The 16,284-nt window shown below is 38.9% G+C and overlaps 1 protein-coding gene across 1 annotated transcript; it reads right to left on the reverse strand.

Annotated features, from left to right (window-relative positions):
* Window positions 1-105: 105 nt before the first annotated feature.
* Window positions 106-16,218, reverse strand: LOC137290355 (RING finger and CHY zinc finger domain-containing protein 1-like). Its single transcript, XM_067821228.1, has 9 exons — window positions 16,146-16,218; window positions 15,771-15,890; window positions 14,112-14,230; window positions 12,820-12,898; window positions 10,344-10,447; window positions 9,208-9,237; window positions 7,971-8,115; window positions 5,799-5,908; window positions 106-4,939 (listed from the first exon to the last, which is right to left on the reverse strand). The coding sequence occupies exons 1-8, from the start codon at window positions 16,212-16,214 to the stop codon at window positions 5,834-5,836; spliced, it is 741 nt and encodes a 246-aa protein (XP_067677329.1). The 5' UTR covers window positions 16,215-16,218; the 3' UTR covers window positions 106-4,939; window positions 5,799-5,833.
* Between the last annotated feature and the right edge of the window lie 66 nt (window positions 16,219-16,284).

Here is a 16,284-nt window from a genome sequence, read left to right on the forward strand (position 1 = left end):
ATTTATAACCAGCTGTCATTTGGCTGAAATATATCGAGGTAATAAATATACAAACATAATCCCCATAAAAAACATTTGTGTTAAAATAAACAGAACATATTAATGTATAAATCGCCGGACTTTATTCTGTACAAGGCACATTTATGTACAGTACACTAATGGTGGATAGCATGCGCGGTATTGCACATTTCGTACACAACAAAACTGACATCTTACTCATCTTTGAGTGTCATTATTTAGAAGCTGGAGAGTATATATACGGACAAACTTTATGGATGAACAACTTCTTTATGAAGCAATATTTCGACACAAATTCTTGTATTGTTGCACATATACTTACTCGACAACGATACCAAAATCTGTATGGAAACACGCATCACCTGAAAAAGACGTTTATGATAAAGTATTTCTGTATATTACTCATATTCAATGACACAGACATTAAGGATAACTCTACCTTAACCATGTCAACAACAACTGTTAGGCATAATGACATCACAACACAACGAACAAATGCTGGATAGTTGGTGTTCGAAGCCGCTCCTGAACCAAGTCTCTTCATATCAGAAAGCCTAAGGTGGGATTGAGAAGAAAACATTAACCAGTGAGGTGAAATTCGTGACAACATGGTACAATGTTTTTGGCTTGTGGGTAAACAATAGTCAGGTATGTTAACCGAATTGGTTGAGAATGCTGTCCAATAATCCATATATCGTGAAACATATTAAATCATGTTAAGATTGATTGTATAGTGAGCTTTCTTGACTAATGAGGCATTACTACAGTTGCTGACTGCCAGGCGGTGTTCTATATACCCTGAACCACATACAAAACTTAATATAAAATTATGAAATTCCTTTATCATCAACTAAATCTAGTTCCAGTCCCATCTAACTACAACGTAGACAACATTATTGGCAACAGCATCAGTGTCAACAATAGCAACTAGGCTCTACTTTAACTCCTACAGCCTAAATACAACATATTTAATTTGTGAGTATTAAGCATGACCTGTAATCATCTTGTTCTGTCCTTAGAAGTGGAAGTAACCGCTTCATTACAAAGCAAATAATAGTTTTAAGGTATGGACAGTGTTCTTGGCGGTGAGTCAATATCTGAATGAACATATAAAAGAGGATAGTAACAAGTTGTGTTTATGGCTAACACAATATCTGAATTTGAAGTATATGTAAAACAACAACAATCAAGTTGAAATATTCATGGTCAACAGAAAACATAAAACTGCCATAAAAATGCCTGTCTCATCAACAGGATAACAATGTCTGTTATAATTCAACAAACAAATGGGTTCAGTTTGTTTCTTGTACTCGACATCTCATCATCATTACATACACCACAGTGTTTATTAATTCTCATGTTCTTCCACATTTCATCATCATCATCATCATCCCTGTCGTCATCGCAGCAGTTGCGGCAGTCGGTTCAAGCTAAAACCTGATGTTTTATACTTTATAATACATAATACCTACTGACAAATGTTCCCCCCAATTACATAATCATGGTAAACAATGTATCCTCGGATAATGTTTTGGAGATGAAATACACTTACTCTAGTAGCCATAAACGAACAAACAAAACTTTGTGAAATGCCCGATTCTTATTGGTTAATATTGGGTCAGAATAACAATAGCGTCAAAACTTCGGGAAATGTCTCATTCTAATTGATTAATATTGAGTCAGGATAACAATAGTGTAAAAACCTTGGTGAATACCTGATTCTGATTGGTCAATATTCGGCCAGGATAACAACAGTGTTAACACTTCCGGAAAGGCCTGATTCTGATTGGTCAATATTCGGCCAGGATAACAACAGTGTTAACACTTCCGGAAAGGCCTGATTCTGATTGGTCAATATTCGGCCAGGATAACAACAGTGTTAACACTTCCGGAAAGGCCTGATTCTGATTGGTCAATATTGGGTCAAGATAACAACAGTGTTAACACTTCCGGAAAGGCCTGATTCTGATTGGTCAATATTGGGTCAAGATAACAACAGTGTTAACACTTCCGGAAAGGCCTGATTCTGATTGGTCAATATTCGGCCAGGATAACAACAGTGTTAACACTTCCGGAAAGGCCTGATTCTGATTGGTCAATATTGGGTCAAGATAACAACAGTGTTAACACTTCCGGAAAGGCCTGATTCTGATTGGTCAATATTCGGCCAGGATAACAACAGTGTTAACACTTCCGGAAAGGCCCGATTCTGATTGGTCAATATTGGGTCAAGATAACAAAAGTGTCAAACTTCGGGAAATGTCTAATTCTGATTGGTCAGTATTGGGTATTACCATTGAATCTTCCTCAGTTTCTACAAATGGAACAGGAATTATTCACTTGCACAATGTGTTGATAATGTACATACATGTTAAGCCTGAAATAAATTTACAATGAGTATGATACAATTCATGGATACTAAATAACAAATACAAATATTGTCTAATATTTTACAGTAACATGTGATAACTTAACAATTTTACACAATTCTTGTACAAATGACAGTGTTAATTTATCTTGACAATGACCAGTCACCACATTACTGTTCAATTAAACATGAGGGCTAACTGTAATCCCGCATAATAAATTGAAGTTAAAACACTCTTTCATGAATAGCCCATTCTGGTTATGGCAAATAATGAACTGAAATCATGATAGATTCACATCACTGAGTGAATCGTAACAGCCCCAAAGCATACTATTGTTAATCATATGCATTTTGTGTAAATGCCTTTATGTCTCCTACTAAATTCCTGTAGAATATACCTATGCACATATAAAGCTTGGTCACATAGATCACTTAGAGGGGCACTAACCAGCCTTCCCTGTAATAACATTTTTATTGAACAAGTTAATGATTTGGTATGAAACTTGCTTTTGCTTGTTTGATACTAAATCTTTCACAAATTTAATAAACATGGTATTTCATGGAAGCGAGCTTAGTATTCTGTTTATTACTTGGCAACATAAATTGAAAGAAACTGCCTACAGTGTGATGACTGTCAACTTTTCACAAGTCAAGCAAGGATTAATACCACTGAGACAGAGGTATCAGCACTGTGAAGTCATAACTGTAAACCATTATGGCACCATGTGTCTTGTGGTATTATGCTAGATCAATAACACTGTACAAATATCACATTGCAGTATCTTCCAGTGGTGTGTAATAAATATGTTATATTGTTGCAAAAATAAGAACAAAAGGCTTGAAATTGAGCAACAGAAACAGAGGAATAGAAATATCATGGAGATTCATATCGTCATCATCATCATCATCATCATCATCAGTAGCAGCATCCACAGCAATGCCCACTGACTTCATGTATGATGGGACATGTACTGAAACCCAACACTAACAACATCTCATTGACCTAATTCATTATTAAAAGCCATGTGAATATTCTGTTTAGATGAGGGGTGGTGGGGTAACCTAGGTCGCCACGCCAAAGACCCAGGTTCCATTCCCTACATGGATTACAAAGTGTGAAGCCCATTTCTGGTGTCCCCTGCAGTAATATTGCTGGAATATTGCTAAAAGCTGCGTAAAACCCAACTCACTCACTCACTCTGTCTAAAGGCTAGAATACTGCTAATAAACTATCTGTGCACAGAAACATATTAGAACTAACAAATTTAGAATGAAATTCTTTGGAGTGGTTTGTGCTTGACACTGCTTCTAACAGTAGTGACTTGTGCTTGACATTGCCTCTAACCATAGTAGGTTGTGCTTGACACTGCTTCTAACAGGAGTGGGTTGTGCTTGACACTGCTTCTAACAGGAGTGGGTTGTGCTTGGCACTGCTTCTGACAGCAGTGGGTTGTGCTTGGCACTGCTTCTAAGGGTATGTGAGCCATTACTCAGATGCATGTGAAATACATTCACAACCTTGATGAAACCAAACAGCATAAAGCTAACACGCCTTGAATTATGACTTGAGCAAACCCTATACTGCCAACGTGTGTAATAAATCTCTAAATGCCTTAGACGTCTTCCACCAGATCATGTGATTGATAGTGAGTGAGTGAGTTTAGTTTTACGCCGCACTCAGCAATATTCCAGCTATATGGCGGCGGTCTGTAAATAATTGAGTCTGGACGTGACAATCCAGTGATCAACAACATGAGCATCGATCTGCACACTTGGAAACCGATGACATGTGCCAACCAAGTCAGCTAGTCTGACCACCTGATCCCGCTAGTCGCCTCTTACAACAACCATGGGTTGCTGAATGTCTATTCTACCCCAAAACCTTCACGGGTCTATGTGATTAATGCAGTGTTTGGAGAGAGTAAGTATGCTTTACGCCGCCTTAAGTAATATCACAGCTATGGTGTTTGGAGATCATAAGACATTTCTTCACTTCTTCTCAATAACTGATTACAACATTCAACTTTATAATTGCCAAATATTTACATAATTCTTAAACACTGAACTACTAGGTATTACAGTAGCTCCACGTGCACTGCAACAAAGCAGTGTAATGTGGGGTAATGTGCTCAGTCTTGAAAAAAGATAGGGCAATAAACACTCCTTGGCAGTGCATCCATTAAATCACACTTACGAATATTGAATAGCCTTTGCATTTGTAAGACATTTCTGTGATATTTTTAATTTCTAATTAGTTTTCCCTTGTCAGATACTTTCCAAACCTCAATACCGGAATTGTATTAAAAAAGCCGGCAAATCCTTCAACAAAGCAAATGTTACATAACATGAGGTTAGATGCTCATGTTTATGACACTTCTGAATGACTAACAGGAGAACATGAAATATATGTGACTTTAGTGTCCATGATAACAGTACAAGAGGACAGTCTATTGCTATGTTACTTGCATATACATAATAAATCTCATGACTAAGATATGATCTTGTTAAGGCCACAGGTAGATGTATTTCACAATGCATTCTTGACTCTGACATCTGAAAACACAATAGAAATTGTATTGGAGAGTGTAAACATGTTGAAATTAATGTCTAAACTGGTTTCTAAAAATTGCTATTTTTTACTGTGCTTTCTGATGTGACTTTAAGAAAAATAAATTTGCATGTTAGTCTTATCATGCTTATCCACGGTTATCTCCTAGGCATGTGTTCTTTTGAATCTCCACTACACCCTGGATGCATCTACGACTTGGCATGATAGCTTTATTACCTCTCTTTTTTGGATCCGCATTCTGACAGTGGCCAATCAGCAAAACTGCTATTACAACCAAGCTTGCCGGTCGCAGCTGCGAAGGTTTGTTCGCAGTGTGACTTGGATTTAGGGAAATCAGACAAACTGATAGGTCCTAAACTTTAAAAAAAATATATACAAGAACTCTTTCTACCTCTTTAATAGAACCTCTGCATGGTTTGTGTTGCCAAGTTTAATTGGTTACATAATCTAAAATGCAAAACAAATCATAAATTGATCAATTTCCAAGCGTGGACACCTGCTTGGCTACAATGCAAGCCAAGGGAGGTAATAAACTTATTTCGGTGAGCCGTAGATGCATATACAGTATTGTCGAGATTTATTGGAACGTATACCCTGGAGATATCGAGGATGTATCATGCTTGAAAAAGATATATCCTATTGACATAAGAAGTTAAAGGACACCTGAGGTACAATTATTATATAGACATTCATATTACCTATGGTAATACAGACAATCATGTTAACTACGGTAATATAAAACAATTGTGTGATCACTATCTTCTTTTAGGTAGTATAAAGTTTATTTTTAGTCTGTGGACCCCTTAAAGGTAAAGACTGTCTGTAAGGCTAAAATACACATACCTTCATGCACAGTGTGGTCAGTGTTGTCAAAGTTCCTATTTGCGACATGTGTTGTACGACCCACAATGAGTGCACTTGAGACCCAAAACATGCCATTTGATATTGCTTTCCTGCAGTGGAAACAAATTACATGACATTGAGATAATAAACTTGACAAATTTTTCGGACAGCTGAAATTTGTTTAGTATTACTTGGAATTCAATCAAAGGGAGACAACTCCTCAGTGATCAGCAGAGATAAGACGAAATTGAATCAGTGGGGTTTGTCGTCCGTGTGAATTGTATTCATTGTGATATCACTCAGTGCCAGCTTGATGCAGAGGCAAAGCTTGAAATGATGCAATGTTTCATATATATACCATCCTGTCATTCTAAGTTCATGATCCCTTGCTAAATACGTTAAAGAAATGAAATGCATGATGTTTCGAATGGAATGAGTACAGATAATTCACAAATGCTAATTGATCCATCTTGTGACAGACCCTACATTTCTATCTACATCATGACTATCCCTACATATACCTACTTTGTCACAGTCCTACACTTTCAAGGTGCATGACAGTCTTTAAATGTCTCTACCTTGTGACAGACGCTATACTGTCAAGGTATTTGATGATACTACATCTACTTTCTTTATGAATATCTCTACAGATTGTATGACTCTCTAAATACACCTATCATGTGTATATGACAGTCTCTAAATGCCCTTACCATGTGACTGACACATCAGTGTCAAGGTGCATGACAGTCTTTAAATGTCTCTACCTTGTGACAGACGCTATACTGTCAAGGTATTTGATGATACTACATCTACTTTCTTTATGAATATCTCTACAGATTGTATGACTCTCTAAATACACCTATCATGTGTATATGACAGTCTCTAAATGCCCTTACCATGTGACTGACACATTAGTGTCAAGGTGTATGACAGTCTCTAAATGCACCTAATCATGTGACAAACTTGGCAGTGTCAAAGTGTATGACAGTCTCTAAATGTCCTTACAATGTTACTGACACATCAGTGTCAAGGTGTATGACAGTCTCTAAATGCCCTTACCATGTGACTGACACATCAGTGTCAAGGTGTATGACAGTCTGTCCATGCACCTAATCATGTGACAAACTTGGCAGTGTCAAAGTGTATGACAGCCTCTAAATGCACCTAATCTTGTGACAAACTTGGCACTGACAAAGTGTATGACAGTCTCTAAATGCACCTAATCATGTTACAAAATTGGCAGTGTCAAAGCGTATGACAGCCTCTAAATGCACCTGACGTGACAGACTTGGCAGTGTCAAGGTGTATGACAGCCTCTAAATACACCTGACGTGACAGACCCATCAGTTTCAAGGTGCACAACAGCCAGTAAATGCTCCTACCATGTGACAGACTCATCAGTGTCAAGGAGTGTGACAATCTCAAACTACCTCTATCATGTGACAGACTTGTCAGTGTCAAGGTATATGACAATCTCTAAATACACCTACTACGTGACAGACACATCAGTGTCAAAGTATATGACAATCTCCAAATGCCCCTACTCAAGTGACAAACTTGGCAGTGTCAAAGTGTATGCCAGTCTCTAAATGCTCCTAACCTGAAAGACCCATCAGTTTCAAGGTGTATGCCAGTCTCTAAATGCTCCTAACCTGAAAGACCCATTAGTTTCAAGGTGTATGCCAGTCTCTAAATGCTCCTAACCTGAAAAACCCATCAGTTTCAAGGTGTATGCCAGTCTCTAAATGCTCCTATCCTGACAGATCCATCAGTTTCAAGGTGTATGCCAGTCTCTAAATGCTCCTAACCTGAAAGACCCATCAGTTTCAAAGGTGTATGCCAGTCTCTAAATGCTCCTGATGTGTCAGACCCATCAGTTTCAAGGTGTATGCCAGTCTCTAAATGCTCCTATCCTGACAGATCCATCAGTTTCAAAGGTGTATGCCAGTCTCTAAATGCTCCTAACCTGAAAGACCCATCAGTTTCAAAGGTGTATGCCAGTCTCTAAATGCTCCTAACGTGACAGACCCATCAGTGTTAAGGTATTTGACAGTCTCTAAATGTCGCTACCATGTAACAGACCCATCAGTGTCAAGGTGCATGACAGTCTCTAAATGCCACTACCATGTGACAGATCTGTTGAGGTGTGCCCACCTTGTGCACATAAACTACCTTATGACAGTCTCTACAAAGAATGTCGACATCCATGTCTTTGTATTCATCAGGCATCTGTGTGTTGGCGATTTCTTGATCCACACTCTCCCACACTTTATCCATCTTCACAAGTGACTGGTTACACACTGGACAGGCATAGTTTCTACACAACAAGCAAACACAATAACACAATACTTGGAGAAAACAGCACATAATTCAAGAAAGGAATGGAATTAATTACAATATTCAAATATTAATTATCATCACCTTTCCCTTCCTACCTCTCTTATACCATACCTTGCCACTTTCCACTCAAAACTCTTTTCTTCCTTTGATTTTAAGAATCTATGTAGTCATTCTGCTCAAATAGCACTAGGTAATGCCTGGAGCCATTCCACGTCCTCTCTTCAGCTCATTTTAGTAACTAAGTCAGCATAATTTGAGGCAGCCCAATGGGGACATCAATCCATGGAATTGGAAGACGTATTCTATCTCACATAGCTCTACATAATCCAGTCAATCTCACCTTAGATTTGAGGATATCCTTCCTTAGATGAGAATGACTGGATTGGCAAAATTACCGGGCTGACTCAGGCCCTGCTGTATGCTAATTGAACAGTCCATTATGAATGGGCTGTTTTGGTGGGGAGGCCTTAATGGCCCATGAGGGAACCTCATTCTAAATTTGTTTAAAGTATGCAGATAGGCTATGTTCAGAAATGGAAATATTGAAAAACAATTATTTGTAGCTGAGGTTGCTTAGGAGTATCGGCTTTGGGTCGCATGGAACTAGAAGAAACAATGGTGATGATTTGATGAATTTATTGTATGAGGCTGAGGCTGAGGTGTCTGAAGAATGAAACTGTTTCCACCTCAGCATCAACAACTGGAGTCAGTCATAAAATAAATCACTTAATACTGAATTAACAATAAATATGATATTATGCATTGTAAACGAGTTTCAGCTAGCCAAAGTAATAAATAAACTTCTTACAAAACATTTAACATGTAATGATATGAAAGATGACTGATGTAATAAAAAGGACACTTAAACATATAACGATAACACAGATGACTGATGCAATATGACATCTTAATAAAAGATGAACATATAATTACACAAAGAAAACATACCATGATATATAAAAAATCCTGTTACCCCTGCTACATATTCATATATTAATATTGGTTATGAGTCCAGTGAGTGAAGTAAATGAATTTGGTTCTTAAACAGAAGTAAAACAAAAATACATACCCTGTTTGTAGTAGATCATCAAAGCACTCTCTGTAAACAAAAAAAATGTAAACAGAATGTCAGAATGTCAAACATGTCAAACTCAGTGTTGTAAGGAGGACAAGATGCCCCATCTCAAGATCTGGACAAGAAAGCCAGTGACATGCTACCCATGAAAAGTCTAGTCTCACTAATGTAAATCAAATGTAAATGTGGCCACATACTTCAGTCAACAGTTCTCAACTAGATTTTGCAAAATATTCCATTCTGTTTAAAGGTTCTGCTTACACGTTTGTAACGTTGAAAAGATCAGTGTCGTGAGTTTAGTAAATGATGAAAGTCACTAAAAATTGGCAAATTCTTATGAAGACTTTACACCAAAAAACCCCGACCTTTACACCTGTTGTTCACATGCAGGATATTTGCATATACTATTTAGCATTTGATGCATGATTCTCATGCAATTCATCTGCATAAGATTTTCAGTTGGTTTCCTCAAGTGGAGATATTCTTTTTTGTTGTAACCACATATACATACATATCACATAGTGAATGCTTTAAGAGGGCCAAAACTTTTGATGGGTAGCATATAAGGCACATATTGTGGCTGCAGAAAAGTACAGGATGTTTTCATGTTCTATGTCATACATAGAGCACAAATGACAGCTAAGTGACCAAAGTCATGTGTACAGTGCTAAGAATGGCTTGATGACCATGTTTAGAAAACCAAGAATTTCGAGATGATCCACCTCATGCATAGAGCAGTAGGTATGACTAGATGACCCATGTTGAGCATGGATCCTGAAGTTTGGCTAGATGACTCATGCCATGCATATGGCACAAAAGATGGCTAGATATCCCATGGCCACCAGTGGACACTAAGCATCACCCAAACACCCATGTTAAATGTAGGGCATCAAGAATGACTTGATAATCGATAACAAATTAACATCATAACATTGCACTAAGGATCACATGAGGACATGACTGTTACCATGGTTACATACCTGTGAATGAGATGGCCACATGGTGGGATGTGGAGGTCTCGTCTGGATGACATGACTGTTACCATGGTTACATACCTGTGAATGAGATGGCCACATGGCGGGATGTGGAGGTCTCGTCTGGATGACATGACTGTTACCATGGTTACATACCTGTGAATGAGATGGCCACATGGTGGGATGTGGAGGTCTCGTCTGGATGTATGCAGGAAGTCCAAGCAGATGGGGCAGGAGTCATGGGACACTCTCTCCACACACTACAACGAACACAGACTCCCCAATACAGTCATACCATTGTCAGAATCACCTTATGATAACTATGTCTAATATCTAAAGGGTTGTCACACCAGATACTGTTCAATGCATATGAAATAATTCAATCAATAACTTGATTAAGCAAACATAAATATGCATACAATATTTATAATCCACCTAACCAAAAGCTGCAAATCTCATATGATCATGAAGAAATGAAAATAAGCTTTGATTTTCTTATAAATATATTCAAATATATTTCAAACACTTATTTTATTTCACATATTATATTTCTGCTATCTGCTCTTGATGCTATGTGGAAACAAAATTTGTTAAAATCTAAATATTTTAGATATTTAAATACTTACCTTACCATAGGTCTATAGCATATTACCTCAAGCTTCGCTTAGTAGGAGATCTGACAGAGTTGAATTGCTATTCAATCTTGAATGGCTACCTCGAATTCAACGGCTGTAATGATACAGAAGTATCTGGATCTCCCCACTGTGCATGCGCGCAGACTCCACGAGAACTTCACTTTTACTTCCCGGTCCGAACCTGTTTGGTTGACCTGTCAGCTGGTTCTTCAACAGGAAATCCCAGAGAAGGCCCAAGTGTACAGCACCATGTCTGGTCTGTTCAAACTGGACCCGGTTGAAGCATCCACTCAATCGGGGATGGCTTCTCTGGTCGGGAGAGCGCATCGGCTAGGACGTTCCTGCAACCTGGGATATGACGAGCTCTGGCCTCGATGCCATTTGCGTCTACAACACTGATCATCTGAACATCTGATCCAGCAGGGACTTGGACCTGGTTGTCCCCTGTCTCAAAATCAGCCATATGACAGTCGTGTTGTCTGAAACAATCAACAGGTTGGAGTGGCGTAGTAGCGGCACCCAGTGGTCTACAGCTAGAACCACTGCCTCAAGCTCGAGATTGTTGATGTGCCACCCTGCTTCTGCGTTGGACCAGTGCCTCCAGGTTTTCTGATCGTTGAGATGTGCACCCCAGCCCTGGAGTGACAAATAGTTTGTGGTCCTGAACAAATTCGGACAAGCAAACTCCGTCTCAGACGTTCGACTCGATCGTCCACCACCGCAGGTATTGGTGCAGATGTACTGGAAGCAATAGCCTCGTCGTAACATTGTCTGCCTGCTTCCGGGTGTGCTAGGGCATCTGGCCTTGACAAGTCCACCCAACCCCCAGCCTGGGGCATCGGCGTCGGTATTGACGCCGGCATCGACATCGGCAACGGCGTCAGTGGCTGCATCAGCGTCGGCTCCACTCTCGACGAAGCATCAGACAATGCCCCAGGCACCTCCAGCACTGGCTGTAACTCCGGTGTACAAGGCGCGAACAATCTGGATCCTGATGATGACGTAGGAGAACGGGACATCTTGCGTAACTTCTGAGTTTTCCTCTTCTTAACCACAGCCAGGAAAACTTTAAACTCTGCACTTGTCAAACCCATACACACCACACTACGCTGCTCAAGGGTGCATGACACCGTAGCAAAATCCGGACACCAGGGGTGAGGATCTCTGCCAGACTTAAGGCCTTTACATACCATGCATGGAGGGTTGTGTCATACACAACTACTGTAACAAAACGAAATATAAACGTGACAATAAGGATAAATGAAGAACACCCTTTACCATGTAATGGGCTGCTCCACTTGCACGTGCAGTAGCTGCTTTGCAAATGACAAGTGAAATGGCTGCCCCTCCGATTAGGACAGCAAAAATTACACTAGATACAGTAACATGTGACAAAAAATGAAACACAACGGCGGAAGAATTATCAACAGCAATCAATCCGTCGACAAACAAAACCGATTCGCATAAAATTACAGAGGCAACATCGAAAATAGGAGACACACAACCGTGTCTCGTCTGGAAAGTGTACGATAACGAATTTATACACTATAACCGACACGAAGATAGAAAAATATTACCTATCCCAACACCAAGAACCTATAAAAGGAATCAGTGTAAAAGCGTAGTAAATCAAACTTTATTAGCTGAAAAAAGGTAGCAACTCAAACACGTCTAGACAAGACGATGCTTGAAGTAAATGTGAAGTTCTTGTGGAGTCGGCGTGCAGGTACCGTGGTAAGATCCAGATACTTCGTATCATTACAGTCGTCGAATTCGAGGTAGCCATTCAAGATTGAGTAGCAATTCAACACTGTCAGATCTCCTACTACGCGAAGCTTGGGGTAATATGCTATAGACCTATGGTAAGGTAAGTATAAAATCCAGACTATGTATCCTTCAAGTGTGTTGATCTCATCCTAATGCATAAATCCTTGAAGCATGATTGGGTGAAAACACTCCCTTTGAGAGGAACAACAACAGTGTGAGATATAACATACCTTGTGATTGCCTTTGAGATTGTTGGAAAGACATATATCACATTTTTCGCAGTGAAAGAAGTTCTCTTGTCCACCAACTCTGTAAATTTAAACAAGATGTTACAGCAAGCTAGCCACCGGAGTTCATAATGTGGTCACATCTACACAGTAATCAACTGTCATCCAAATTACAACTCCTGTAAAGATCAGGGTTAGATTCTTCAGTAACCCATAGCTGTCATAAGAGGTAACTAATAGGATCAGATGGTCAGGCTCACTGACTTGGTTGACACGTGTCAGTGTATCCCAATTGCATAGATCTGGAACACTGTGTGGTGCGGCATAAACTAAACTCATTCACACACTTCAGATAAGAAACGCACTAGCAACATTTTTACCATCATCTAGTAACCAGATATAGTTAACCTATAAGCTATGAGGACTTCAACATCACCCGCCACAAGTGTGTTAAGTATGTAAGAAGGATTACATACAATTTACATACAGACAATTTGTGATTCTACATATACTGAAAGGCACAAAAAATGTCACTGGAGATTATGTAGATGTCCAATGGGTTGTCATTGTTTTCTCGTTACCTAGCCATAGGTGCTGTGTTCAGAAAACAAGTGAACAACTGACACTCAGTTCATGCCTGAATGAATGATGCACATGCATCTCGATGTCAGTATTGTGTTTGTACGAGCGCTTCCGTAAACAAAACTAGTTCCAACCTCATTCTCAAACAATACTTCATTGGGCAAAACATTGTATATGACCACAGCTCATGTTCTCCTCAAACCTGACTTTCGGTGTATATTTAAAACCAATAGGTTAAAATACTCCAATGATACTCAAATGTCACTTCTAATATTATGTTTCATTTGCCTTCATAGTATAAATAAATTAAACTCTAAATGAACAATACTTTTTTTCAGATGTTGCAACATCACTCTACCATATGTTATAACAACAGGACAAAAATCACTTGGAACATCATTGACATCAACATAGTGAGTGGTCCTGTGTATCGAGCTCAGGTCAGTTGACGTTAAGCAACTGTGGCGCAGGGAGTCTCTGGATGGGTGACCATGGGAAAATGAATTTGTTCAATCCTGCATATACCACACCTGTCACATTTCACTCACCTGCATATACCACACCTGTCACATTTCACTCACCTGCATATACCACACCTGTCACATTTCACTCACCTGCATATACCACACCTGTCACATTTCACTCACCTGCATATACCACACCTGTCACATTTCACTCACTTGCATATACCACACTTGTCACATTTCACTCACCTGCATATACCACACTTGTCACAGTGGAACTGCTGCTTGTCCTCATTATCAAGAAGATGGCAGATATTGCAGCAGTACTTGCCAAACAAGCCACCACACTTCTCACACGTTTGCTGAAACTTTGAACATAGAAATAGCCAAAAAATACTCCCTCATAGTCATAGTGATAACATACAAAACTTGAACACACTGATTTTCACTCTTTGTTTTTCATAACGACATAGGGGTTTGAAATAATTGGGCTTTTATATTCTCTGTTAGCTGTTTTGAGAGGCTATTGTGGCAAAGTTTGACATTCAAAATCCCAATAACCATGATGACTACACAAGCTGTAGATATACTTGTTCAACATGACAGTTTAGTGCCTTAAAAGTTTTGAATCCAGACTGTCCTGTCAAAATAGCTGAAACTGGTTCAATTCATTGACATCACATAAAGTTTGTTCTGGACAGATTAGGCTAGGCTGTCCCAAATGACAGAGAGGGAGTTCTTTAAATTGCTTACAATATGAAGTAATCTGAACAATAACAGAGGTAAGTTTGTGACCACCTGATCTTCTAAATGTTTCCTTACACCCAGTTTGTGATGCTGGGCGACCAATTCGAACTTTGAATGCTTACAATGAAGTCAGTGTAGAGCTCAGTTGTTACTTTATCAGATATTATCTACTGTACGTATTACCATTTGACAAACATCAAGATGGTGATTTGCAAAAATTACAAACTCTGGTCAGTGAGTGAGTTAATATATAACATCATATCAGCAATGTTTAAACCACATGGCAACGAGAACAAATTTGATGTTTATAAAGAATATGTATACCATGGTGTAACATGTTATTGGGGTAATAGCGCAAAGATGATCATGAACATTATCAGTAGATTATCAAAACTGTAATTCCATTAACAAATATCCCCTCACCTTTTTCAAAATTTATTTTTAGAATGTTCTGTTGTCTGGTGTTTTCCAATGCAACATACATTTCATGTCTTGTCCGCAAGCACGACCGCTAGAAGTGACGTACCATGTTTTCGGGTTACTCATTATTACGTGGGGTCAATCATTTGCACATTCATTCTTCTTGTCTGCATGGCCCACCATGGCAGGGACAATAAAACATGTCATGTATGTGCAGTATAGTATCATTGCAGTAGTGTTTTAAATGAACCCTGTGGTCACATGCCTGATGTGTTCTGTTCTGCTGCACGAAAAAAATAGATGTAAGAGATGACCAATTCGGTGGTCAATGTTTTTTTTATTACTTCGGCAACATTCCATTCAAGTCATGTGATATTTGTGCTTGGCTTTTCACTCGAGTAGACGATGGACCACTTGACAAGTTGTGAGCATTATTTCGAAAGTTATGATCACACTTAGGAAGGTTTTCAAAGTGCATTCTATGTTAGAATTTTAGTACTTTGACAGAAATTAGGCCACAAAATCTGTGAAAGCTGAACATTTCAACCATTTTGTGTTCTGACTGCAACGGAAGCTTCTGCACGCGAGACAGTGTTTGCAGATGACGCTGTCATTTCACTGTATGCAAGAAAGTACGGGGAAAAGAAATAGCCTGAAAACATGGTGAAAAGGAAACCAGTCAGAAATTGCTATCATGATTATGCAGACATTTAGTTGATCACATCCATTAAAGCTACTAACCTTTTGTTTTGTGTGACATTTCAGACACAAAACTTCCTTCACCTGCTTACGGTCCATTTCATGATTCTCCTTGTCATCGTGGCAGATTCGACACATGTACACTTGGTCACAACATGGTGCCTGAATTCAGAAAGAAACTTCACTATTTTAATAATTAACTTCAAAATGTTAAGCTGTAATTGCTTTCTTTTTTCATACAACTTTATCATTTCATCACCCTGTTCAACCAGACGATTCCAGCGTGTTGAATGAACAACAGGGAGTATCACAGAAGTAAAATCCTTTCCAAGAAATTATACATCTGTGAATGTATCGCCATAGTAATGCGTTAGGGTGTTTTTGAGACGTTTCGTAAAAAAGTTTCGAATGTCTTACAATGTATTTGCAATTTCTCCTGTAATGTTTACAGCGATAGTCCACACGATGTTGATCATCGCCAGACATTTTGGAAAACAGCTGCCTCATACGACAATGAAAAAGTGTACATGAGCAAATAGTTATAAAAAGAGCTATA

This window comes from Haliotis asinina, chromosome 7 (genome assembly GCF_037392515.1).
Source record: "Haliotis asinina isolate JCU_RB_2024 chromosome 7, JCU_Hal_asi_v2, whole genome shotgun sequence".
In the NCBI taxonomy this organism is placed as follows: domain Eukaryota; kingdom Metazoa; phylum Mollusca; class Gastropoda; order Lepetellida; family Haliotidae; genus Haliotis; species Haliotis asinina.